We start from the raw sequence: 27187 nt of genomic DNA, 5'->3' as shown, positions 1-27187 counted from the left end.
GAAGAGAGACGTTATATGGTTTTGTTGTTTCCAGCAACGAATGAGCATGAAATATGCGTATCGGCAGGAAATTTCCTAGTTGGTTGAAGCTAATTCCTATATAAAACGGTGTTTTAGTGAGAACAGTGACAATTACTTGTTGTTATTTAAAGGTGTAAACAAACTCGCGTGATAAACCCGTCGCGGAGCGCGGACGCTGGGTTTATTGCGCATGTTGTTTTGCGCATGTTTTAGTCGCGCTGAGTAAAGCTTGAAGAGAAGATGTCGGACGAGGATCTGCGAGGTTCTTAGCTCGATTTGGTTTTATTTCTCTCGATATTTATGTAATATTCTTTTGCGATACTTTTTCCATTTAGTTGTGGTTAACATGACTGTGTCTTGCTTGCAACTTTCTGCTCGTAGACACCGATACAGGGAAGAAGAAAGGCTTCTTCTCCAGCCTGAAGCGCTCGAAGACAAAAGGAGGCCGTGGTAGGAAAAACACCAAATCGAGCTCCATGCCGCATCTTCCTCAGTCTTACGCTCAGATAAATGGGAATGCTGTTAAACGTACTGATCAATTTAATATTTCTCAACCAGCTAAAGGTGGTGCCGAAGAAGATGGGGCTGCACCTGTACCTTCACCTAGTGAGGCCGGAGGTTTAACGGAATGTCCCGCTCAAGATGTCTCGCCCGGCTCATTGGTATGTTGGCCATGACATATTTTTAGTTTTAGAAAAGTTTAACAAGAAAGAGCAAATCGACGCTTAAGGAAGAATCCTTTGTTGTAGATTGCCCGTCGAACTCGATTGTTGTTGTCATGCCATCGACAATTTCCCCTGGTTTCAAATTTCAAGGGTTTTCCCTTTTACCTGCTTTTATTGATGAAACCTTTACATACCATTATCCATCCTATTTTTAAGGCTGGTGATGTAGCCAGAGCTGGAAAATGTGCATTCTTTTCTCTAGAAGTAGAGTTAAAAGATGGCAGAGACTTGGCAGCCCGAGACAAAACAGGTACCTGTATTTTTAATACACCAGTTATGAAGAAAAATATATCAAGCTCATTTGATATTGTGTTTCTCAACAACATATTCTGATTCTTGATTTCTTCTGAGATACTCTGCTAATTTTTAAAAGTACCAGCATAAGATAAATTAAATCTTTGTTTTCAAATTTTGGATAATATATAAACCATAACAGATTAAACCTCTAAGACTAAGAATTAAAATTCGCTAAACGGAATGATATTTGTAAACAAGTAGCTTGCGGAATGTTTTGAATTCGGATAAAACTAAGCCAACATAATCTGAAAAAGAGACTTCTTAAAGATTTAATATCGATCTTTAGTTCTTTTCGATTTACTGTACAACGTAGAACTTTACCATCCTCATTGCTCATTTTGGTTGGATATAATTTTTAGGAATATTAATATTTTTTTAGTGTTAATAAGATTTAATACGTTGTAAACGTCAGTGACTCATCACTTAATGACAACTTTGCCTATATTATTTGAACAATTTAAAAAAGTTCAACTTAAGTTTTACTCTGACTAAGTATACCTATTAAGTCGCAAATATTGAACTTTAATACCTTAGTGACTAGCTCTACTTTGAAGCATGCATTTTATTTCCTTTGTTTGCATATGGCTGAACTGTCCTGTGGTAAATGTAAAATAAGTGACTACTGTATGTGATGTTGTGGTTAATATCCATCGTGTTAAGAATACAGTAGTTTCACGAGAATCGCTTGGAGAATTGTGTGTTTTAAATTTCTAGAAACTTTGTGGGACATTTTATCAGTTAACACCCTATTCTATTATTAATTATTAATCAATTTTTCAAACATGGCCTTAGACTTACTATGCAACAGCACAGCACTAGTTCAGATGAAGAACTTTGTATTAACATGTCTCAAAGACAGACAACTGCATGACTGTAGTAATCATCCTTGACAGACAATGTTCTGTTGGTTGGTTATTGGTTGAAAGGTTGTTGAATTATATTAAAAAGGATAGCTAATTGACAGATGTACAGGTATCTAAACAGGTGGTCTACTTGAGGAACCAATATAATCAAATGCATAAAGTCTGACATGTTGTCCTTATAAATACACATTATGTTTTATTGGAGAAAATTTTTTCCAGTCCTTTGCAGTGATAAAAAAAAAATTCTCCCTTTCTTGGAGTCACTTTGACTCCTTTTCCACAAATTTTGGAGTCATTTTGGAAAATGTGGATTTAAAAAATTTTAAAAAACTTTATTTTTTATGAGAAGTAAGAAAACTGAATGTTACGCTGTCTTACTTTCGTTTTACTGACTATGGATTCATCATAAATACACCAACTTTCATTTTGTCTTTTCCCTGTACATGCAACCAATCTGATATTAGTTAATGCCTTTTTTGATAAGTTCATAGCAATATCAAAGTACCGTTACCAATCTCAAGTCGTAAGTGTCAACATTGTCGGATTTTGGTAATACAATGCTGAGATGTTTTTTTTGAAGATGAAGACTCCATTTTGAACATGTGGAAGGTAGATACTTAATACAATTATTACATGAAGAATATGAACAAAGGACAACTTATGACCAGCAAGTTTGACGTTCCAAAATGGTGGACAAACTAGCAGTCTTGAATATCAACACAAAGAAGCTGTAGAAAACTTCATTTATCAAGGAAATGATGAAATGATGCCACAAGACTGCAATTTCCTTCAACCGTCTGTATGTGGTTTCATTAGGAATCTAACAATGTTTACATTTTGCCTGGCAGATTTTTAACATTTAGCTCAATAATTAAATTTTATATATCATGACTCTACGTTGGAGTCAAGATCATGACTCCTTGTGCGAAATTTTTGGAGTCATGGATAAATTTTTGGCATAAAACATATTTGTAATCCCTGGCTTTGTAAAAAATTCATAATGCATGCACCTTCATGTTTCTAAAGAAATGATTGAAATTATTTGTAGATGTTATAAACATGTATCCAAAAATGCCCATTTCTTGAAGTACATGTTATCCAAACTGTGAAATTTCTAAGGATGTGTGCATAATAAATCTTTTGTATGTTTCTCAGCACTCAGTTTCTGTGGTCTAATCTGCTGAGGTGCAAATAGTACTACAGTGTAAAAGTGCAGTAGTAAAAAACAGACTTAAAGCCAAAAAGAGTTAATGCATTAATATTTGTAGTGATTTGTAGTATTGATGATTTCTCCTCTTTCCTGAATTAGAAAATGCAACATTTCCATTGATAATTATAATCTCATCAAATGGATAGCACACACTCACTTACTCAGTCTGAAACTTTGGTTCATCCTCGGTGTAAGAACCTGTTAAACTCACCGGTGATGTAAAACAAAGAAAACAAAGAAGTCAACACAATAAAACCCAGAAAAACAAAAGGTACAAAACAAAGAAAAAGGTTCACAGGTTACCAAGGTAAAACCTGAAACTTTTGCATAACTTGACATCACAGTCTCAATTCATGCTTCTCTCAGTTTTGATACGAAATTTCACTGGTCAAAATTAAATTCAGTTTAAAATTTTTGAAACTCAGATTGATTCTCTCTTTCCTTTGTCTCATAGCCCTTATCATTCATGAATTAGGGCCAGTAGACAAAGGAGATTGAGAATCAATCAGTTTAAAAGAAGTGAACGTCATGAATTTAATTTTGACCTGTAACAGATATTCAAGCAAAGTTTTTCATATTCACATAAACCAGTTCGACCAATTATTATTGCAATAATCAAGCTACTTTGTAATTTTTTTAACATGTAACTTTGTAATAGTTTGTCATAATAATAGTAATAAATTATTAATACAGGGTAATAATGGAAAGAATAATAACAAATAATAATAATAATAATAATAACAATTTAATGAAGTAATACAGATAAATTCAGCATAATTATAAGCAGGATAATGCTCTTGAGTTTTGAATATTTATTTCACTAATATTGTTTTAAAGTTGAGTTTTCTTAGCAGGTGTCTCCTGTTTTGGTATGTCATAAAGTTAAATATTTTAAATAAATACAACACTAATAAGCCAAAATTAAATGCTTTTACTAATGGTATTTACAGTTGCTATAATTTTTAAAGGTGCTGAATTTAAAACATCAAGTCTTCGTTCTTACTTTATGAAAGTTGACAGTAATTTGTTTGGATATTCTTACAAAAAACTTTCTTTTTTGAAGAACAACGACTGCAAGTACATTGAAGTAAAACCCATGAATAAGAGATTTTCTGTTGTCATTAACAGATTGGAAATGGACTTTTATCTTTTCTTCCAGGGCTTGATTATTTCAGAGTTGATTATTTTTTAAAAATGAACACTCAGCATGTGACTATATATGTGTGCATTAAACTATTATTAGTTTGCAGCTGGTGGCTCTCTCGTGGCATTTAAAATGTTGTTAACTGTGGTCATTTTATTAGATTCTTTTAGTGTGGAATTTCTTCATGAAAAGCCAGTTACTAAACCTATCACCAGGGCACCAGGTTTGATTTAATCCTAAACAAAACATAAAAAGATAAACTTTTTTCTTAAAATAGTTAAAATAAACATTACTTCACATAACATTAAGTGACTGCATAAAAATGGTTACACTAAATTTTTTTTATTCTTCAATGTAACAGTTCAGTTGACTTCATTAACATAAGAACATTTACATGTAATGAATAGTATACAATGTATTTCAAATTTATAAACAATAAATTTAAATTTAAATTTCATAAATTATAATAGTGTTAATAAATAAAATATTATTAATATGCGAAAAACCTAAACTGCTTACTAAGGCCTTATACACTTAACACCTATGACAATTTAGTGATATCATTCATTTCTTAAACAGTGTTCTCACCAGAACTTTGTGATTTGTGGCCTAATGACACCAGGCGTTGAAGCGTCTGGGCCATTTAAAACAAAGAAATTATGGGTCACAAGAGTTCTCTCAGTTTGAAGTTTCCAACTGAAATTTGTGTAATACTACAAACACTGGAATAAAACCAAATGTCCTAACCAAATATTGTTGTTTATAGTCGTACTAGATAGAAAACGACAATAAAATATTGCTCATATAATCAAACTCATATTCCTGCCCCGAGCAGTCAAAAACTTGATTGCCTATTTACAACCAAAAGTGACTTTTCAATTAAGTTGCTACATTTCTGCACCCTGAGGGCCCTTAGACTTTTTTAGTGCGCCATTTCACTGAAAAATGCGTGAATCCCGCAATGGTGGAGTCTAGTGAAGACACTGCTTAAAACATGTTTTAAAACTTTTTATCAATATAGATATTTATTTTTTTCTTTACAGGCACCAGTGATCCTTATGTGAAATTTAAAACTGATGGAAAACAGATATACAAAAGTAGAACTGTGCAAAAGAACTTAAATCCTCAGTGGAATGAGAAATTCTGTGTACCTATTGAAGATATAACTGTTCCTCTTATCTTAAAAGTACTTGATTTTGATCGAGTTGGCAATGATGATCCAATGGGAAGAGCTGTTGTGGATTTGTCAGCAATTGAAATTGAGAAGTAAGTTTCGTTATTAGTTTAAACCCCTTATCTTTATTTTATGATACACACTAGTAGGTGTGTAAAATAATATTTCTTTGTTTGATAGAACGTACAGTTACATTGGGGTGCTGTTTCACTATTTAAAAGCTGTTTTAAAGCCATGCATTCATAGAAATAGCAATAGAAAAGAGAAAAAAATGCAAGCATTAAAAGGTTTACTGTGAAACTCACAAAACTGTGAGCACCAGAAATATTTGTGGAATGTTATTGTGTTGCGAGGAAATACTAGCCAATAAGGCGTGAGATAACTAAACTGCAAAGAGCAACTGTAATTAGTTTGTGGTTTTGAGGTTTGCTTGCATGTCCTAAACTTTATGTGATTGGTCACTACACAATCAATATTGGACCTGAAATATTTCAAGTGTTCATGGTTTTCTGAGTTTGACTGTAAAATGTTTTAAGTACATGTGTACCTGTACTTCACTTTTGTGACATGGTTGTGTGTGCCAAACTGGCCTGAGCTACATGTACCATTGTATCTGAAAGTTGTTGAGCAAACACAGTTGTGCTTATCCTCCCTTTTTTTTTTTCTTAATAATGTAATATTTATGAACTCAGACCTACAGAAATGATCCTTGACCTAGAGGACCCTGATGGAGGAAAAGAAAAGTTGGGTCAGATTTGTGCAATCTTTACTGTTCAGCCAAAGAATTTTGAGGACAGGCAAGAGGTAAATATAACACATAATTATCCATAAAAACTGTTTAGAGGGTATTTCCTGGAAAAGTGAAGTCGAGGAGTAAAGGCCCTAGACCTCAGCTCTACACAGCTTTGTAATTACTTTGACACAGAATTTATAATTTATGTTAATTGTACTGATTTTTATGGTATAGTGCACACATGCTTGAGTGCAGGTATATGGGTAAAGCTTGGGAACAGCTTAGCTTGGCTCTCTCCTTTCCCTAGACAAGGCTTGTCATTAAGCCAAACAAGACAGCTTCTTTCTGTAGCTGGTTTTGCTGCTTAGGTACAAATATGGATGTTATTCACCAGATGGAGACTTGCACCTCATTAGCCTCTCCTGGATTTTGCAAGCCTTTCTTTTTTTGTGTGAATAATTTTCAGAATTTTTTAGTGACTTCATTTCAGTTTAAGTCCAGTCCTTTTATTGATTTTTCCAAAATTATTTTGCTTGCAGGTTTCTAAAAGAGCTTCAACTTCAAAGAAGGGCCAGCCTCCTAAAGAACCTGGCAAAGGACAACTGTGGGATGGACTGGTGTCCATTATTCTTGTAGAGGGCAAAAAAATGATCCCCATGGATGATTCAGGTGAGGAGAGGACAACTTGACTGATCAAACGGTTACAAAGCAAGAAACTGGAATTTTGTAAACCAAAGTAATAAAGTAAAAAAACTTATTGTTGTGAATTGCTGTACTTAAACGTGCGGTCCAAGATCTCTTGTCGGAGACTATACCTGTATATCTGTTCACACATGTAGTTATGCCACTTTATGCAGCCATTCTGTTTCAGATACATGTTACTCTTGCATTGCACTGGAGTTTTAACAAAACTAACATAAATAAAACTTTTTAATTTTTAGGTCTCAGTGATCCTTACTGTCGTTTCCGTTTGGGAAATGAAAAGTACAAAACAAAAGCCTGCAAAGAGACTCTAAGCCCACAGTGGAAAGAACAGTTTGACTTGAAGATCTACCCTGACTCTCCCATGATGTTGGAGGTGACCGTGTGGGACAGAGATGTTAGAAAAGATGAATTCATGGGAAGGTAAAATGTTTATTATTCTCATGTTTGTTCCTCTGTGAATTGATATCCACAAAACAGCATACTTTTTCTCAGACGATGCTGCACAGGAACCCTAATCTTTGTTTAGACCAGGGAGACCATTCACGATGAAGGAATCTTATAAACAATGAATCCTGGAGGAGTTACATAAATCTCATAAAATAGCTTGAAAGTGAGGGGGTTTGTATTTAGATGTTTTTAAAAATCGTGTCCACTTGAGGGAATTTTTGAAAAAAAAAAAAAGAAAGTAAAGAAAGCAGAAAGTACTCCCTTTCCATACATTTTTATTGTTTCAACGACCATAAATGAGTGTGGGTAAAATCAAAATATCCGTTTGATAGCCACCAAAACCGTATTTAACGAAAATAAAAAAAGAACGGCTAGATAAGATTTCCAAAAACCTGAAGACGATTGGCAATAAGTAACATCAACAATACAAATGCTTCACAATGTGTACGTCCCATGAAGTTGAATTTCGTGAATAGTGTTACGTAGTGTTTTTCCCTGCCAACCTCAGCCTTTTAAAATGGACCTCCATAAGAAAATAGAGATGCCATAGTCTTTAGAACTTGTGCAGAGTTTTTTTGGAAAACCTGGTTTCTCTGAGTGGTAACCTGAAAATCTACTCATCTGTTTCTGATTGACAGGTGTCAGATTGATCTATCAACACTCGAACGGGAAAAGTCGCATAAAATCGAGGCAGCACTGGAGGATAATGCAGGGATTATAGTAATGCACTTATCCATTACAGGATTGGACGCACCGGGATGTGAATCAGACTTAAATACATTTATAGAGAAACCTGGACGACGACAAGAGGTCGCTAAACAGTTCATGTTAAAGAATACACCCAAGAAGATTAAAGAAGTTGGTTGGCTTCAGGTAATAAATATTGTGGATTAGGTGAAGCAAAACTTACTATTGATGTACTGCACCCGCCCTGTTTGTATTAAGCCTTTGAGCACTGTACATTGTAAACCCTCATCTATAGTTAGTAGTTTTTATTTAATTCCCCCCTCCAATCTCCCTTCGATCGAGTTAGAGAAAAATCTGAAATATCAGTGAGCCTCTTGATCTTGATCGTTTCAGCACAGGGTTTCCAGACTCACAACAGCCTATTGTATGGGAATTTATTGCACTGAAGAATTCTAAGTAGGTGAGAAACCAAAACACTAAAATTTGCTAAAATAGCGTTTATAGGGCGGGAAACAGTAAGAAAACAACACAGACACAGCTCTTTGTGAGGTATGTGTACTTAATTAGCTGTTTGTGTAGATTTTAACCGTTTATCGACCGTACGATAAATTCCCATACAAATCCATTTAATGTGACTTCCACTAGGCAGTTGTGAGTCTGGAACCCTTGTGGTTTGAGGAGTAAGTCCCGCTTCAGGACGCAGGTCTCTGGGTTAATTACGTTATAGCTGTATCTTGTATTATTGCTTTAAATAATATTTGTGCCGAGAATAAAATTGTAGTGTAAAAATTTGTTTCTTCATGACAGGTGAAACTTCATCGTGCTGTTGGACTGGCTTCAGCTGACATTGGAGGAACCAGTGATCCATTTGCTGTGATTGAGCTTAATAACCAGCGTCTAGTCACCCCAACTTTGTACAAGACTCTTAACCCTGCATGGGACAAAATCTATGAAATGTAAGTTCAACCATACTCGACTTGAACTGCTTCACCATGACCTCATGTAATCATCCATCTCGAAGTAAATAAACTAATTTTATATTTTACCGTCTTTCGCAGGACTGTCTATGATATTCACGACGTTCTAGACATTACTGTTTTTGACGAGGACAAGAGAGGCGCCCCCGAATTTCTTGGCCGAGTAGTCATTCCACTACTACAGGTAAATTAAGGCAGTTATAGAGAGTTGTTTAATCATTTACAAGGTATCTGCTGTACCGCTCTAGTGACTTAGGGATTGGCGTATGAGACTAGAACCGACTGGGTTCCTTATTGGAATAATTTTTACAGTAGAGACATCGAGTCTGAAATTGCCACTTGTTAAATGAATATGATCTTGAAAAAAGCGAAATTTTCCTAACTTCAACTTTACCGTATTTATTCGATTAACCGCCCTGGGCGCTTATTAAATTTTTGGACCTTGAGACTGGGCGCTTATTCGAGGTGGGCGCTTAGACGAGACTGGGCGCTTATTAAATTTTCACCATTTTCAGCACGTGAAGTATGTTTATTTTGTAACAAAACAATAAATGCTAATGACAAAACTCGAAGAAGTAACAAAGCAATGTTTCTGTAAAATACTCTGAAGAAAATTCCGTCCTCGGGGAAGTCTCTTATTAGAATTTATTCACTCAAGTGGGTCGGGTGGGGGTGAGCGCTTATTTGAGTTTAATTGGGAGGAGGAGGGGTGGGCGCTTATTCGAGGCTGGGCGCTTATTAACTCTTTTTGCCTTTAAGATGAGCGCTTATTCGCGGTGGGCGCTAATTCGAGGTTGGGCGCTTATTCGAATAAATACGGTAATACTTTTTCAGCAACAACTTAACATGTACAACAACTGTTTGTATTACAATCGTCACCCGAAAATAGCATGGCTAAAATCGCGGGTGCAAACTACATGTACATGAGAAAAAAGAAGATAAGGTGCCATTAATTCTTCAAGACCCAAAAGTCAATCGAATGAATGAATTGCGGTACTGATTAAAAGACTATTATAATGGTTACATTTATCCCTAGGTTACCCCCGGTGAGAAGCGTTTGTACCAGTTAAAGAATAAGAGCTTGGAAGGCAGGGTCAAGGGTCACCTTATTCTTACCCTTGATGTGGATTATAATCCAATACGGGCTGCGGTTAGGACAGTCAATCCAAGGGACCCTAAGATCATGTTTGATCCACCTAAATTCAAGAGAGCGGTAAGGAATTGCGTTTTGAGCTTATTTGAATCTTCTTCTCGCAGAAACTTTAATTCGGTAGTGAAAAAGCGGATTGAATTCCATTGTCTACCATGCGGTTTCCTTTTTTTTCTCTTTTTGATGAACATTTGTTTTTCATGTGTTTTTGTTTTCAGTTGTTGCAGCGTAATATTGACCGCGTGAACAAACTTGTTGCAAGTCTGGTATCGACTGGGGCATTTGTCCAGTCGCTTTTTACGTGGCAGTACAAATTTAGGAGTGCTTTTGCTTTTGCAGTAAGTATATTGGTTTAATCTCCTTTATCCATCCACAAGTATCTGTTTTACGCGCGTTTTACGAGATCCATTGATTTTGCCTTTCAGATCTACATTATGCTATGCCTGAACTTTGACTTCTACATTATACCGCTGACCCTCCTACTAACGTTCCTCAAGCAGTATGTGATGTGTATGTTACTTGCAGACAGAAATGTGAACCCTGAAGAACAGGTGCGGCGTACTCATATTCATCAGTTTTTGAAAAAATGTGGAATTTGAGTCATGTTTTTTCAGGTCTTTTTTGGGCTTCCTCTTGAAGTGACAGATCCACTTTTTGTAGTGTCGTACTGGCCTGGGATTATACTGAGTGTTTTTCTAATAACCACTGTTAATGGAGTAAATCACCGTCGTTAGTCGAACATGATGTTCTGGGGTGGTACAAACTAGTACTTTCCTGCAATTTGAAAATCTTTTATGTAGCAGTTGGCAGGAACCTCCGGGGAAAGTAGGATTGTTATGGCGCTTTGCTGGAAATTTTTATCATGATATTTCCAAGCGAGTTTTTCTCTTGATATCGCACAGCTGATCTCACCAATAAACACACGCGTGATGATTTTATCCTTTTTTACTACAGGAAGGAGCGCCAGTAGACGATGATGATGACTTGGAAGATGAAGAGGAAGATAAAGGAAAGAAAGGGGTAGGACATTAGAACTGTCGCAAATAAACCGCAGTCAACTGTACTTAACACCAACAACCTCTTAACGTTTTAATTAAGCACTTGAAGTGAGTGTCTTGCTAAACCTTGGGGATCTTACTGGGGTTAAAGCGACCTAAGTTATGCTCTGTTGACTTTGGAACTGGATGGGTGCTGGGCCAGCCGCAAATGTCCTTTCTCGTATACTCTATCCCTTTGTCTTTTTTTTAATTTCATTTCCCTGTTATATTCTAAAAGTGTGTAGCAAAGCAAATTTAGCATAGTTTTTGGCAGTTATTGTTTGTGGAAAACAAACGGTAAGTTCGCACGCAAACTCTCCCAGTGCAACGTCCGCTGCCTGGAAAAGCTTAACAAATTTTAATTTAATATTAACTAGAATGACTTGAGGAGTTTTACTTGCCTTACAGGACAAAGGAAAGAGTTTCAAAGAGAAGATAGCAGCGCTAACATCCATCTGTCAGACTGTGCAAAACGCTCTTGATATGGTGGCCTCCATGGGCGAAAGGGTGAAAAAGTAAGTCGACTGTATGATAAAGAGTCTCGGTAAAATTATAAACCACACCCAGATGTTAGAAAAATACCTGAAGAACACAAGGATTAGAAAGCAATGCTTAATATCCTTCAAAATGAAAAGAACGTAAGAACTTGACAAACAGAACCTAACAATCCGTTCAAATGTTATTTGTGCTGTATATATTAGCGGTTGATATTCAGCGTACATGTGACTTCTTACCAAACGTTTTTTTTTTCTCCTTGCAGCACTTTTAACTGGACGGTGCCATTTTGTTCGTATTTGATGTGTGTCATCTTCACGTTAGGAACAGTTGTGCTATACCTTGTACCTCTCAAGTTCTTGTTGCTTGCCTGGGGTAAGGTTTTTTTTCCACTTACTCTTCAATGCCTTATTCTGTTTTACATTTCTCAGTCCTTTAGAGCAGCTCGCTGCCTTTTTTTTTTTGCGTTGATTCTGTTATTATTTTTTTTTTTATGCAAAGATGTGAAGCGTTAATTTAAACACGCCCTTCAGATACCCTTCTTTTTTGTTCTCTGTTTCTAGCAATTGTGGCTCTTAATGTCTTTTGTTTAGGCTGCGAAACCGCTAGCGCGTTAAATGAAGGCACGGCGGAAGGGGGGTGGGGTTTGCTTGGTGGCTTCATCCTGGGGCAGCGCGCTGAAAGCAAAACCACCCTATCCAATCCGTGCAGCTCCAGAGGCCATGTTATCTCAGATACATGTGGCAAACCTTCTGAAAATCAGATCATTAACAGTCCGCACAGTGGGAGACAATACCTTTTGTTTAGCACAAGTTGCCTTGTTTATTTATATTGAACTGTTTTGTTTGTGACCAGGAATAAACAAGTTCACGAAAAAGATCCGTAAACCAAATGCTGTCGACAACAACGAGCTCATGGACTTCTTGTCACGAATTCCTTCAGATGTTGAAGTGGTACGTTGAATCACCCCATCTCTCTGAAATCACTCTTCTGGGATTGTCCAGCAATACGCCAAAAACTGCGGATCCCATAAAAATAATCCCCCGTGAAATAAATATTACGAAATATAGTCTATTTTAATAAATTTAACGTTGTCAACCCTGTTGCGACCTAGCCTCCTCAGTGGAGCGGGCGAAAAGGCTTGGCCTGGGTGAGAAAAAAAAATACGGATTCACGAAGATTTGTTTCCATGAAACGCAAAGAATTGAAACAATCCGCAAACAACTGAAACAATCCGCGAAATAAAACTTTTCGTGAAAATCAAATGGTATTCAAATACTTGAGTTAAACTTTTGGTAAAACTTCCTAAGAACCTTTCTATTTGTTTTGTCTACAGAAAGAGCAAAAGGTGCTGAAAACAGACCCTTCACTCCGGTTAAAGAGGATCGATGGCTAATGAACACGCCTCTGATCGTCGTGCAAACAACCTAATCATTTAAATAGGGGATGAAACTGACGCGGAATAAGGAGGGGGTGTGGCCCCGATGTGCTCACTTCCTAGAAATGTCTTTATCTCCAGACAGAAAACAGATGACGAGGAGAAACATTTGCAGCTTGAACAATATTGCGAATTTAATTCTATTTATTAAATTGTACAGTATTTATTATCTTTAAAGTATTAGAATATGTAGCTAGCGATATAAAAGTGAACTGGCGTCTCTACGGGCACCTTGTGGGTAACATGTTGCCCTTAATTTGTTGAGACATTTACATTGGGATGAGATATCAATTGTAGGTTTGTCAAATCAATTAATAAATTATATTTAATCTTTTTTGCGTAGATTCCACAAGACAGTGCACAATGGACAGTATAATTTTTTTTTTCACCGCTTTAGTAATTTTCTTCTAATGTGTTTGATAGTTAGCTGAGAACGAGAAAATAAGGGAAGGCGAATAGGGTTAATAGCTTTTTATTATTGCAGTTTTTAACAGATTTCCGGGCAATATTTCTAGTTAGATGCTGCTAGAAAGCTTAATGGATTCATGTTTTTCAATAAAATCGTTCTTATCTTTGTCTGTTGTGAAGCTTTCGAAAGACTTACGTTCCAGTGGTGAAGGGCTAAATGTTGGTTCCATACGTTTCAAGCACAAAGGGACCGATTACAAGGACAATTTTAGCTTGGGCAGGGCAAAGGGAGTACCTTCATTTCTCAGTTATTTTAAGACTCTGAGTATTGGTCCGGTCCCGGCTAAGCTAACCCTGCCGCGGTTAACCGTAGCGCGCGTTCCACCGCAAGTGATAAACAAAGAGAACCATGGCATAAAATCGATCGGTTACGGTATAAAAAAATGACACACGACATCCTCTTCAATGTATTCGGTTTATTAATATCGCCCATAAGATTTCACGCTCTGTACACTATAATGTAAACAGAATAAAAGCACTTTCTCCATGACATCCAGCATTTATAGTCTTTCAAATCCAAAAGCATTTTTTTTGCAATAGCCTCACATCGACCAAGGATATGATAGAGGATATGATGTATAAATTAATGTGTTTAGTTATGAATTGATCACAATCTATCGGCACATAATTTTATTCCCAAGGCCAAAATCATGTGACTGAGCTGCGCCAAAGTAACCGTGATTTGAATATTCTGAAAGATACAGCGGTACATTAGTTTTTCACATTGCAGAAAGCCAAGTAGAGTGCTACTCCAAGCCTAAAATGTTGGAAACAAACATACACTAAACCTGTAAATCGTTCAATGCTAAGATCTGGCTTTTTGCAAGTCAGTCTGCTTATTTTGACAGAAACAAGCTTCGTGTAAGCTTGAAAAGTCATCGAAAAAGCGCTGGCGTAAGGTCCGAAGTTGGTGTAGGGTGTGTTCAGGACATGTCTAGTCATCAGCCGGCGGCCCTGTAGTAGGAGCCGCTCCTGACTGAGATCCTTCTTTACCGCTGGCTTTCTTTGTTCCGGATACGATGTCATCAATACGCAGTAAAAGCATGGCGGTCTGAAGAAATAACAAAAGACAACTCAATCAAATACCCGAAACACAGTATGCGCAAATAACACAAAGGAGGGCGCAACAGAGAACTTACTCGCAGGCTACGGCTAAAAAAGCGTACTTTTCTTCAATCACTTAATCTCTCCCAATTTTAAAAGCTTTTTTAAAATACGCTACACCTCGTCACCAGAGGTTTTCCCGCCCGCGTTAAAGGAGCGGTGCGGGAAAAGCCATGGGGACGAGTTTGCTCTACGCTATCCGTCAATTGTTTATCTATGTGTATCTAAGGGCCGCTACCTCAATAGCAGTCTTGAATGTCTGCGCCTTGACAGAATACGTGTCCCACACACCAAGTTCATTCATGTCTGTTATTTCACCAGTCTCACCGTTGATACCCCAGGATGTGTTACCTTCAACCGCGTGTTTTGCCTGCAAAAATATCACAGAAATGTCAAAAATATTGTTTTTCAAATAATCTGCTAGACGAAAACATCACCCAGTTTAAGTGAGAATTTCAAGCTAGACAACATCTCATTTTGATTCCTGAGCCCTGAGAGGGGCATTAACACCAAAAAAATTACAACAAAGCGATAGCCAAAGACGTTTTTAACCTTTCAATATTTAGGCATTTTTATACTTGTAATTAATTTGATGCAGGGTCCCACTGAAAACCACGTCTGACGTGAGCTCCCTGTTTAAATATCTTTATTACTTATTACTAAAGCAATAAGCTGCTAAAAACATCGGCAGTGATGAGTAGGATGAGCAGCTTACCCTGAGAGCTGTAAGAGTCCTGATCGTGTTAGCACCACAGTTTTGGATCAAAGTGCGTGGAATGACTTCTAGAGCTTTAGCAACAGCTTTGTAAGGCCACTGTTGAACACCCGCTACCGACTTAGCTTTTTCTGTTAGTACCTGTCAGTCAACATGTAAGCAAACAGAAATACCTCATCACAGTCAACGATAGTTGAAATACACTAACAGAAAAGATCACGTACATACTAATACAGCTGTATATACCATAACCCTGTGCTATTTTTAAGCAAATGAGTAGCTAGATAAATACTAGCTATGATTACCTCCGTATGGCTTTTTGCATTTTTGGCGGAAAAGACAAGGACAAAAGCTTGAAGCATTAGCCTGCTTGCATATCATAAGCGGAACACAGTCAGGCCGGCTGATGACCACTATAGGTTACTTACATGAGAAAGGGCCATTTCTGCAGCTCCACCACCGGGCACCAGCCTGGGATCCAACATTACATTCCTTGCTACATTCATAGCATCATGAAGGTTACGTTCCACCTAACATAACACAACAAACCATGGTCATTATAGCAGCACACTACTGTAGCTCAGGTTACATGTACACCGGTTCACTGGTCTTCATATTAGTTTCCATGTAGCTATATACGAGGAGGATGATTTATTTGCACTAGAATTTTTTTCAGGTTATGGTCACCCCCTTCAGATCACACAAGTCTTGCACTTTTAACTTTAACTATATTGTAAAAATATTAGCCCTTAAAATAATGTGCACAGTTTTGATTACCTCATTCAAGATATCCTTACTGGCTCCCCTGAGTAGGATGGTACACGCCTTGGGATTCTTGCATTCTGTCACAAAACAGAAGTACCTGACAACAAAAAATATTGAACATTGACTCCAGACACCGGTAAGAGCAATGCAACTGACTAAACCCACACTTACTCATCTCCAAACTTCTTTATTTCAAACAATCCAGCTTGTGTTCCCACATCTTCTTCCTTCAGTTCTTCAGTTCTGTTCACAATTGTTGCTCCACAGGCACGTGCGATACGATTGTTATCAGTCTTCCTAATCCTGCGTATAGCTGTTATACCATTCTTTACAAGGAAGTGCTGTGCTAGGTCTATAATGTCAGGAAAGGGGAAAATAAATTGTGACTACCAGTTCAAATTTTTCTGGTGAGGTGACCTCTTCAAAGAGTGTATCATTTATTTCCTTAGGGGAAGGGCAAATGCTGAAATGGATTTAATCTGGTGTTGAACTTTACATACCTGACACCCCTTTCTCTGTAAACACAACGTCAGGTTTTATTGCTATGATGTCACTGCACACTCGCTGAATATACTCCTCTTCTAACTGAAGAACACGACTGAAAATGACAGAACTAACTTAGTTTCTAGGCATGGCAGGAAAGATGCTAACCCAAATGGATGTAAATTATCACTGGTAACAAATCATTTTTGACTGACATTCTGACAGGAAACATTATATTAAGATGTATCAGAAACTCATAAGGGGTTGTTCAGCCCCTTATGAGTTTCTGGATGTATAAAATTAATCACTCTAAATGTACACGAAGCAATACAGGGTTTAACCAATGGTACAACAAGAATTTCAACACTCAAAGCTTACTTAAATGTTTGACAATAATTAATTTTCAGAATGCCAATTACTTCACATTCTAAAAATACTTTTCTTCTTCTTTGTTTGTTACTGCTCTACAAACACAAGAAGGTCAAAAGTGTTGGGACCTTTCCAGTTATATTAGTAAGAATAGAGAAACCTCCCCTCCCCTCCCACCCCAAACAAAGTTGAATTTTGCACAACATGGGTGGCCACAACATTGCTGGGGGGGGGGGGGGGATGGGGCCACGACGGGATGAGCCAAAAGCCGATCAAAAAATTGTCATTAGGAGCAGAGTCCTTGGAAGGGTTTTTCTTCACACAGTCCCAAGTTCTTTTGGCCTTCATTGTACTAAAAAATCACTACTTACTTGAAGTCCACTTCTTGTGAAATTTCGAGGCTTGTCTGAAAAATGGTAAGTGATTGAAATTAAACATTCTTCAAAAACCGTAATGTAGCAGTGTAGTAAAAATGAACCCAGGAAATGTGTTATACAAGGAAAGAAGAGTGAGGCAATAAAAACATTCATTGTTGGATAATAGTGAAATAATTACTAAAGCATCTCACTTGTGCACAAAAGTCAATACAAGAAACAGATCACCAGTTGGAACATACATGTAAGGAGTGCTACAAAAGAATCTCCCTTGCCATTGGCAAAGCCAATACATGAATCACCCGTTTTGGAAACCGCAGGCAATTGGTGGCAGGTCTTTCGTGACTTAATTTTTGCAATACACCTGTGCTTGATGTACAATAGGACTTAACAGTCGTCTTGGGCATATACCCATGTATGCAAAAATATCCTTTTGGTGATCATCATAAGCTAAGGATACCCATGTAACTACAAACCTTCTAGAACAGATGTGATACAAAATGTGTGCAACAAACATTTTGCAACAAACATGAGAGTGAAGCACAGATTAAGCATAATACGGCAATTTACCTGGCTTTCTCCCTTTTTGTATTCCAAGGAACAATCCAAAAGAACTATTCTAGGATTTTCTATTCTCCTATGAAGAGAAACAAACACATAACGGGTCACTTTTAATGATACTTCTTTCTTTTTAACATTAAGTTACAAAGTACATGTACTGATATGTTCAGATTATGGGAAATCCATCTGAAACCATACAAATTTAACTGAGGCCTTGTGTCTAATGCAAACATACCCTGCAAGCCTAAGATTTCAAATCCCAAGGAAAACAATTTGTCAGTTCCATGCCCAGAGATAATGGGAAACCATCTGTAACAAGTTTTTGGTTCCGTGAAAATTTATGGGATCCCACCTCCTACATGTTATCAAGATATGGCTCCAAAATATATTTTTTCTTGGCAGTGGAAGCCATAAACCAGTAATGTTCAATGCACTTTTGAAATGACTAAAGATAGCAGAAAACAGAAAACTGATAGATGCTGAACAACCTTTTAATTTTGTTTTTAAGCCAAGAAAGAACCAAAAAAATGCTCTGCTGGTGAAAATAATGAATTTCTGTAAGTTGATCCCTGACTGTGAAAATGTCACTTTTTGGTTTTGTTATTTGAAGACCATGGTAATGACACGATACCACAAATGATCCTTACAGTGAAATCCTAGGGCTTGCCCTGGAGCAAACTCATTCCAAGGGAAAGAGGGGCCCTTGGACTGAGGTTACCAGGGTAGCAACAAAGAATGGGTATAAACAAAATTAATTATGAGCTTGTTGCACATCTTTCTTTCAGTTTTTAAAGGTTAGGTGGAACAACAAAAATTTTATTATTTTTGTCAGATGGTAGGTTAAATGAAATGAAGTTTTGGTAACAAAACCAACTGATTTTGTTACTCATGTCAGTTTTTTTATGATATTTTATTTGTAAATGAAATGATAAATGCCACAGCTATGCAATGCAACCGTCAAGTTACGGATAGTGGGATACTGCTAGAAAGAATTGTAAGGGCTGCTCAAGGCATACCTCTGAACACCTCTAATGTCTTGACTGGTTAGACCTCCTTAAACCTCGACCCTACCATCTCTTAAACGGGAATTTTTACTTTAGGCACTGTTAGGAGTGTCCAAAGGGTTATCAGAAAAGGAGACAGTACACTTTGTTAACAAGCAGATCAAATTTTCAGCCATGAAAAAATTACCTATACAGGATGTTTCAAAAGTTCATTCTGATTGAAAATTGCATTTAGTATACAGCATTTGATGCTTCTATAGGCAAATTTAAACTGATTCAGTTAAGAAATTTATCTAGAAAACAGTTCAAAGCGATTTCAAACTAAAATTTGAAGAAATAATGGTGTTTTTGAAATTTTGCACCAAATGTGTATGCGTGCCTGCTTTTTCCCGCCATATTTTTCCTGCCCATTTGTAGGTTTTCTTATTTTGTATTTTTGCCCTTTTTTTTATTTTCTCCCCTCTTTCATGGAAATAAAGCCCAAAACTGTTTGTGCTAGAGCTCAGGCAGCTTTTTACAGTCATCTGGTCATTAAGTCAAAGAAATTTCCAAATCGTTGAACAAGACTGAACAAAGGGTTAACAAAGTAGTCAAAAAGAAAGTCTTAAGAAGACAAACCAAGGAGTGGAGAGCCGTTTGTTTTGAGGAACTTTCGAGAAATTCAATCAAAAAACCTATTTAGTAGTATAATTATAATTTAACATGAGGGATATAGCTAAAAAACAAACTTCACAATATCAAAATTAATTTTTGAGCACAATGGTACGGAGATAATTATTCAGACCAACAAAGGGTGAAAAGACTTCAAGCCAATGAAGCGGCACACACTCCAGAAGCGGCTCAGAGATGGTGTCAGAAGAATTTGCCAAACATTATACCAAAAGAACCACTGCAACAGCAAACTCACCTGATCTGAAATTTGGAGTGTCGCTGACGAGACAGCATACAAAGATCTAGCCCGGAAAACACTGGACAAGCTGAGAAGGCGACTCAACTTTGCCTAGAAAAATGTGACCTAAGACTTTACATGCTTACGAAGCTCACACATTCTATACCCCACCGCTTAGAAAATGTTAAAAAACATAAAGGAGGCCATCCTCAATATAAAATGAATAACAAATAACACACCTAGTTTTCGTAACCGTTGAAGTTTAAGCAAAAAAAAGAAAATCGGAACAAACTTTTGCAACACCCTGTAGCATCTTATAGTGTCCCCAATTAGCTTCATAGCTAAAGTACCTGACACTTAAATAAAGTTTATTATTATTTTTATTATTATGATTATTACCTTCTCATTCTTGGATGTGTGACATCTTTGTTGACCATTACTCCAGACAAAACAAAAGAATCTTCCAGGTCATCCCCAGGAACCTTAAATTTGTTACCCACAAGTTGGGATCAGTAGTTAATTTCATGCTGATTGCGTATGTTGTAGTTAATTTTTATTTTTCCATTGTTTTTGGGTATGGTAATGTATGCTAATGAATTTAAAATAAAGATTAAGTGAAATAAAAAATTAACTGCAACGTCATAAACATTCCAGGAATCAATGAGTCAAAGTTACCATTTACCTTTTCAACTTTTGCATAATTTTTTATGTCTATCTCTTTTCTGTCGCCTTGCTCTCTAACAACAGTTTGCACTGCATCTAATGCCATGTTACAGGCAAGGTCTCCCCTAAGTAAAAAGTAAAAAATAAATAAAAATATTGCAGTTAGCTGAGACAAACATACAAAAACATTTTTAGCTGAGGGGTCCTGTTGCAGGTTCCACAACCCCAGATGTAGTGTCTGGCTAAAAGAAAGAAGAAGTTTATCTGAAGAGAAAATTTGGAGGTATCTGACTTTAGGCCTAAAAAAACTGCAATTTCCATCGAGTAGTCTCCAGGTATAAAGTGGAAATCAGCAAGCTTTTCAGTCAAAGTTCCCAAAAGTTTGAACGCTTGGACAGTGCCAGAAAAGATGAGCGAGATTTTCGTCAGTGGTACAGCAACAGGAGCAGTTTGGGTCTTGCTTGATACCAATCTTTTTCAGAAATGAGTTTGTGGGAAGTATTCTATGCAGAAATCAATACTGAAAATTAATAAGTGTCGTGCTTTAAGTACACTTGAATGCCAAGGTATATGCTGTGTTCCATTCAGCAACACATCCCTCTTGGGAGACCGTAGTGTTCCATTTTGCTTGACTTCTCACCGGGGCAGACCTTTTTTTACAGACAATTTTTTTGTAGATGACCTTAGTTCCTTTTGCGTTCTTAAGGAATAAGGTAAGAAGTGAATCTTGTGGGATTGAAAGAGTAGGGTTTTGTGTGATGCTGCTATTATAGACTTGTTTAAGGGAAGATACAAGTCCAAAATATTTTAAAGGTTGGAGTTGACAATTATATTTTTCAATAAAATCTGTGTGGGAAAGGTAGTTTTATTGTTCTCTCACAAAATCCTTTACCTTTGAAATTCCTAGAGAAAAGAGGCTTTTATAGTGACCAAATATTATTATAAGTAACAATGCACATACATGTATGTAAGAATACATGATCAAAATTTTTTTTTGAAAAACATACATCTACACCTATATATTTTTATTTTACAAACCTATTTATACAAGGAAGATTGGATACTTTTCTTTTAATCACAGAAGTCACATGGTCGTTGTTAGTGTGTGTACATTTCCTCAGTAAAAAAGATGACTTACAGTCTGGTCACAAGGTCAACTTTTCTTTCCCTCCCAAAGCTTATGTTGGGAGACAAAAAACAATAATAATTTTTTTTACTGGGTACTAGTTTGAGTACAGCCCATCAACACATGATCATCACATACATTTAAACACTTACCATTTATGGACAAACTTTGTACCAACAGAGCTGCGTACTATCTTCAACATTTCCTCCCTGTTATCCACATCAACTGGAACACTAATTTGATCTCTTAGTATTTCGAGCATATCATCCATGGCTTGCCTATAAGCACCTATTATAACTGTTGGGTGCATTTGATCTTCAAGGAATGGCTGTGCAACAGACATCATTTCACCAGCTGAAATAATTTTACCACAACAATTAAAAAAATAACAGTATATAAGAAGTGATGAAAACAGAAATGTGCTATTTACATTGAACTATGAACTTAACAGCAAGGTTCTCAAAGCTGAATTAAGAGCATCGGGCAAAATATAGCATATAATAAAATTTCTCTCTTCTTCATCTATTCAGATTAGTACCAAATTTAGTAAGAGAAAACATTGATTGCAGAAAACAGCCCCCATAACGGCATGACGGATTTGTGGTTTACAAGCTACCACAGCAGCCAGGGTCTGTCTTTAACTGAAAGCCTAGATCACGTGACTGAACTGTGTCTGTACTTGTGGCACACTAACATGACCAGAATGAAAATGGTGTCAGGTTCATAGAAAAATAGACCAATATTTTTCCAATTCTCTCTTTGTTATGGTTTCTCCTACAAGTTCCTTCTTCACAAATTTACACATGTACATACACATGCCCTACAACTGTTAACCCATTCGCTCCCGGGGATTTTGCCGAAAAACGCGTTTTGAAGCTAGTCGAGTGGTTTTCTGGTCACTGTCATGCTATAAAGAGCTAAAACTTACCACAAACCGGTTTACAGGTCGTACACTTGGCGGCCTTCTGATCCAGATGCAAAATATCAGCTTGCGAAGTTCGGGCATGCGCAGAAAGCAAAATTTCGACATAGTTTTTGGGTTTAAAAGTGACACAGCAGTCTTGACTTTTACTTTTCGCTTTCTCTCTTCCCTTCTTTTTTCGCTTTTCTTGCCTCATTTTTTTTTTCTCTTGCTGGGCATTTAGTAGGCTTCATTTTGGTGGGAAGAGTTTTTAGGAAAGCTTTTAGGATCTTAGGATTAGGTGAAAGGAAAGGTAGGTGGGTAATGGAACAAGATTTTCATGGAGATTTTCAGGTCCTTGTCACGTGGTTTTTTGCTTCTTTCTCCGGTGTCCTTGACTGAATTGTGCTCATTCTGGTATGGTTTGAAAGATCTCTTCACTCTGCACAAGTTAGCGAAGAAAGTTGTCCTTGACCGTTAAAACTGATGATGTCACAAAGGGTAGAAAGGACCTGGATCCGCACGGGCGGTTACGGGCGGTTCAGGGGCGAATGGGTTAATATCCAAACATAATTTACCAAGAATAATAACTGATGTAGTTCCATCACCAACTTCCTCATCCTGGGTTCTACTAATTTCAATCATTGATTTAGCAGCTGGGTGTTGCACTTGAATCTAAACAAAAGCATTGAACACATTAACCAAATCTGCTATCAGAAAATGACTGAAATCCCATGGTTTTAAGAATATTATAAACCAAGACAATAAGCCTCCCTCCTCCTAAATGCTGGAAGCCCTCAGTGATGTATAAAAGGGGTTTTACTGTAAATGTACGTGACCTCAACTGCTAATTGAAGGTCACTTGGGAAACAAAGGCCAATTCACAGTATCAAGGAGCCAGTTTTCACAAAGAATAAATACAAATTGGATGATTAAATTGCACAGAAAATCAAGGAATTCCTAACCTCACGCAAAATTGCATTTCCATCATTTGTCATAACAATTCCTCCCATTGGATCCATTAACATCTGGTTTGAACAAAACAAAAAGAAACTCTTTTTCTTTATAATGCCAACCATGCCATCATCGTTAATAGTCTTGAACTGCTACATGTTGCATGGTGATATGCATGTAATGAAAGACAATATGTCGCTGTATGTGCATAAGTTGTGTATGTTAGGGTGAAATATCATTATTATCAGTTTCTCACAATAGTCACTCTGTATTGACTGCCACATTCTGACCATGTGATACTGTTCTTCATCAGGCAATGTTGTCAGTTTGCTGTGCTGGACCTTGGTGCTAATATTGTTGCCAGTGATTGTAAAGTTCTAATCACTAGCAACAATGTGGCACAGCAAATTGACAAAGTCAGAATGTCATTACCACCGATAAATGACTACAGTGGGGCAAACAATAAACTAGCAGTAACCAAGGGTTAGGAAGTGCGGGTGACACGCGCTTTTACCTCAGAGGTGTGATTGATGTTGAGAGCCACTTTCATAATACATGTACATGAATAAGAAAGCCTTCTATAATATGTCCAGTATCAACAGAGGGAATCATGGCGGATCATGAATGAGGAAATTAAATTGAACAACACAGTAAACAAGACTGTTATTGAATTCAACAATTTTATTCACAATTACTTTAACGCAAGTAGCCTTGCGAATGGTGAGGATCAACTAAGGAGAGACGGCTGTATTTGTGGGTAAAGATCATGTGTAACAATGTTCAACATGAAATGTACAGTCACATGAAACCTTATTATTCATCAGTTGGTTATTCAATTGGTGCTCGGTGACCAAAGGTCACTGAGATGCAACAGGGAATCAAAAAATTATTGAAGCTCTCAGACACCAAGCAACACCACATGCTTGAAAACATATAAAATATAAGAAACTGTAATGTAACCTGAATTAACTTGACTTAAATGGAGTTATAGACTGTGCATTCACTTGTGTCTTACCAACACTGAGTTCTACTTTCATTTTGCTTGTTAAATAGATTTCCAGCAGGCACAGCGAATAAAAGAGGCTTGCATTTGACACAATACATTTATACCTGAATTACGCTGGCTCCATGTTTTCAAACAAAGCTTCGGAAGATTACAGCTGGGACATCAGATAAACACAACACCAGGGCCTTTGTGGTCACATACCATGCATATTAGTTAAAGTGCCCCTGACCACCCCACCAAGAATACAACTACAATCAGTACCTATGTTGTACATGTTGATTTTACAACAAGCTTTGAGAATTCCGCAAACACAGTTTAATGACTCCCTTTATACTTTTCTCCTTACTGACCCTTATAAAAGGGGCCCTGGGGCTACCCAAGTAAAATAACTGATAAAGAACACTGTGATTTATTAATCATTTCAAAAGGTAAAAGTTAGGTAGATTTTGCCATTCTCTTTTAAAATCAAAATTCAAACGACTCTCATGGAGTCTGGGCAGTCAATTAGGTGTCTCTCATATCTTATCTTACAGCTGTACTAACCTTCAGCATGGCTTTGGGTCCTAAACATGTTCTAATAATGTCTGCAATAGTCTAAAATAAAATAAGAAGCTGTCACTGAATTATCAAGAGCAGAGCGTACATTGCGTGGTTTAAACAACACACCAGTCTGTGAAGACAAACAGCCAGCAGATTAATAAACTGTACTTTACGGCGTCGCTGTCACAAAATCAAGTGCCATAAAAGCAGTTTTGTTCTCTCGTGTTACAAGTGTTTTTAATATCACAATAAAATAGTAAGGGTACGTTATACCTTTGCTGCCTCGACATTTCCAAGTTGTACTTTTCGACCAGATTCTCGTCTTGTGTTTTGATCTACAAAAAAGGTAAGCGTTTAGTTTTCAGTACATCACAAAGCACACTAACAGAAAATGCTACGTACTTAGCACTATAAGAGGTGTTCCTGACATTTTGAAGCCTCAAGAAGCCTAAAGTTTTGCAAAAACCGGTGTAAGATCCAAGATGGCTGCCGCACGTGTCGCCTTCCGTCACATATCATCCAATCAGAACTGGTAGTTTATTTTAATTGTAACTGCTTCAAGTGTGACCAATCAGAATCCTTGATACATTCTTGATCTGATTGAGTTACAAACCATGGAAGACATGGAGCCTTTGCTCCGAACAGCACAAAGTAACAAAAAAAGGCAACGATAATGTCATCGAGAGTTATTAAAACGTCAAAACAGCCATTTTTCAGGTCTTTGTCCTTCACTGATTTGTTTGTAGAACTTATGCAATGGTCCCGGATCAGACGCGGAGCGAGGATTTTTCCAGAGGTACAAACAATTTCCCAAATCCCCCTCCGGCTTCCCGCTGTTCAAGTTTTGTTTTATTGTCTATGAAATGACGTTAGTAAGTTGCAGCCCTACAGGGTAAAGAATGCCGGTTTAATCCTAGGTGAAGTAACAAGATTGAAAACAAACTCTTTAGAAACAAGGGTTCGAGTAGAGGACCTCGCAAACTTCAAACTACACCTAGAAGCACGCAGGTATCCTACCTCATATAAGTTGAAAAGAAACTGAAAGGTCAAAGGTCATTTTTGTTTGACCCTCAAAAAAAAAAGATGACTATATACCACCAGGATACCACGCAGCTGGAAGATTGAAGTTTAATAGAAAATCAGCGTCTTCTGAAAGTAACTCAATTATAAAAAACCTCTGATCATATCTTAGAAAAAGGTAAATCTTTCGAATACTTGCTTCTAATTTGAAGGCTTTGGTAATGCAACTCAACCACAAACCACTTATTGGGTGGCTGTATAGGCCTATCTTTGAGTTCGGTCCGGGACAAAACTCAATTTCTGTATCCCCTACTTTTTCCTTACGATTCTCACATCCCGACCCCATAAAAACAGAGAACGCCTTTGCAGCTTGTTATTTAATTTTCCGTTTCCTGACTGGGCTTTATAAAATAATTATCTTTTATTTGTTTACTCGCTTTTTTGCCATCATCTTTGTATTTTATTTTGTTTTATTACACTTTACTCTCAGCTTTTTCGGGATGTGCACGTGCAGGGACGTGAGTACATGTAGCTACGCCCCTCCGTGGGATACTCCCTTATATGGCCCATACCGGAATGTGCCGCTGGACGGGGTATGGTTTTTGACCTCTCTGTCCTAAAAAGGGTACATAATCCCTGTGAAATTTTGAACCCAGGTGTCATTTCATAAGTAGATTGAGTATGATTGTCCAGGTGAACGTAGTCCTGAATAGGGCTGTTTTTGTTGACAGTGACTGACGTTGCGATAACCTGTACGGTAGTCACCTTCACACTCACTTTCACTCGGAAGATGACTACCGCATTCTAACTGAGCAGTCATTTTTATATTGCTAAGAGTACGTCATTTCTTGCAAAACTCTTCTCTGTGTCTGTTAATTTGGCAATCAGAGTAAGTGACAAGAAACGAAATCACTCATTCACTATACTTGACTCATCCAGGTCTTCTAACAAAGCGCTCGATTGTTTTACGATAAATGGTCATGTAGCTAAACCCTATTTATTTAAATGATTCTTTGTAACTAAGCGTCGTCAGAGTGCATACAATGGAAAACTACCTTATGTGGATAGTAACATTGCACAAAGGAAGGAATGATGCCTCATTATACTTTGATCAACACTTGATACATATTTATATTTGATTT

At 37.1% G+C, this 27187-nt stretch overlaps 2 protein-coding genes across 6 annotated transcripts; one reads left to right on the top strand and one right to left on the bottom strand.

Annotated features, from left to right (window-relative positions):
- Positions 1-220: 220 nt before the first annotated feature.
- On the top strand, positions 221-13678 carry LOC140938722 (multiple C2 and transmembrane domain-containing protein 1-like). 4 transcript variants are annotated; one of them, XM_073388228.1, is made up of 20 exons: positions 246-283; positions 403-471; positions 580-683; positions 903-996; positions 4421-4483; positions 5304-5526; positions 6127-6238; positions 6707-6836; positions 7109-7292; positions 7958-8192; positions 8814-8962; positions 9065-9167; positions 10020-10196; positions 10352-10471; positions 10559-10684; positions 11088-11153; positions 11579-11685; positions 11931-12040; positions 12521-12618; positions 13002-13678. In XM_073388228.1, exons 1-20 carry the CDS (start codon positions 262-264, stop codon positions 13059-13061), a joined length of 2352 nt encoding a protein of 783 aa, XP_073244329.1. In that variant the 5' UTR covers positions 246-261; the 3' UTR covers positions 13062-13678. The 4 variants fall into 4 exon arrangements, with proteins under 4 accessions (XP_073244326.1, XP_073244327.1, XP_073244328.1 ...); XM_073388225.1 differs by having other exon boundaries at positions 221-283; positions 403-683; XM_073388226.1 differs by lacking the exon at positions 4421-4483 and having other exon boundaries at positions 221-283; positions 403-683.
- Positions 13679-13967: 289 nt separating this feature from the next.
- On the bottom strand, positions 13968-25539 carry LOC140938723 (T-complex protein 1 subunit gamma-like). Of its 2 annotated transcripts, XM_073388230.1 has the most exons (17): positions 25428-25539; positions 25299-25360; positions 25029-25079; positions 23491-23553; positions 23104-23200; positions 21777-21978; positions 20518-20623; positions 20235-20317; positions 17952-18018; positions 17379-17413; positions 16656-16753; positions 16327-16507; positions 16168-16252; positions 15819-15920; positions 15391-15531; positions 14914-15045; positions 13968-14622 (listed from the first exon to the last, which is right to left on the bottom strand). In XM_073388230.1, exons 1-17 carry the CDS (start codon positions 25453-25455, stop codon positions 14506-14508), a joined length of 1650 nt encoding a protein of 549 aa, XP_073244331.1. In that variant the 5' UTR covers positions 25456-25539; the 3' UTR covers positions 13968-14505. The 2 variants fall into 2 exon arrangements, with proteins under 2 accessions (XP_073244331.1, XP_073244332.1); XM_073388231.1 differs by lacking the exon at positions 25029-25079.
- Positions 25540-27187: the final 1648 nt, after the last annotated feature.

Source organism: Porites lutea, chromosome 5, assembly GCF_958299795.1.
Source record: "Porites lutea chromosome 5, jaPorLute2.1, whole genome shotgun sequence".
In the NCBI taxonomy this organism is placed as follows: domain Eukaryota; kingdom Metazoa; phylum Cnidaria; class Anthozoa; order Scleractinia; family Poritidae; genus Porites; species Porites lutea.
This window is presented reverse-complemented; position numbering and strand designations above follow the sequence as displayed.

Coding starts and splice junctions, on each gene's coding strand:
- LOC140938723 (XM_073388230.1), bottom strand. CDS start 25,455: ATGTCAGGAACACCTCTTATAGTGCTAA. Junction 25,361..25,427: donor AACACCTCTTATAGTGCTAA/GTACGTAGCATT, acceptor CCTTTTTTGTAG/ATCAAAACACAAGACGAGAA. Junction 17,414..17,951: donor ACAAAAAGGGAGAAAGCCAG/GTAAATTGCCGT, acceptor ACCATTTTTCAG/ACAAGCCTCGAAATTTCACA.
- LOC140938722 (XM_073388225.1), top strand. CDS start 262: ATGTCGGACGAGGATCTGCGAG. Junction 10,472..10,558: donor GGAGTGCTTTTGCTTTTGCA/GTAAGTATATTG, acceptor TTTGCCTTTCAG/ATCTACATTATGCTATGCCT. Junction 12,619..13,001: donor TTCCTTCAGATGTTGAAGTG/GTACGTTGAATC, acceptor TTTTGTCTACAG/AAAGAGCAAAAGGTGCTGAA.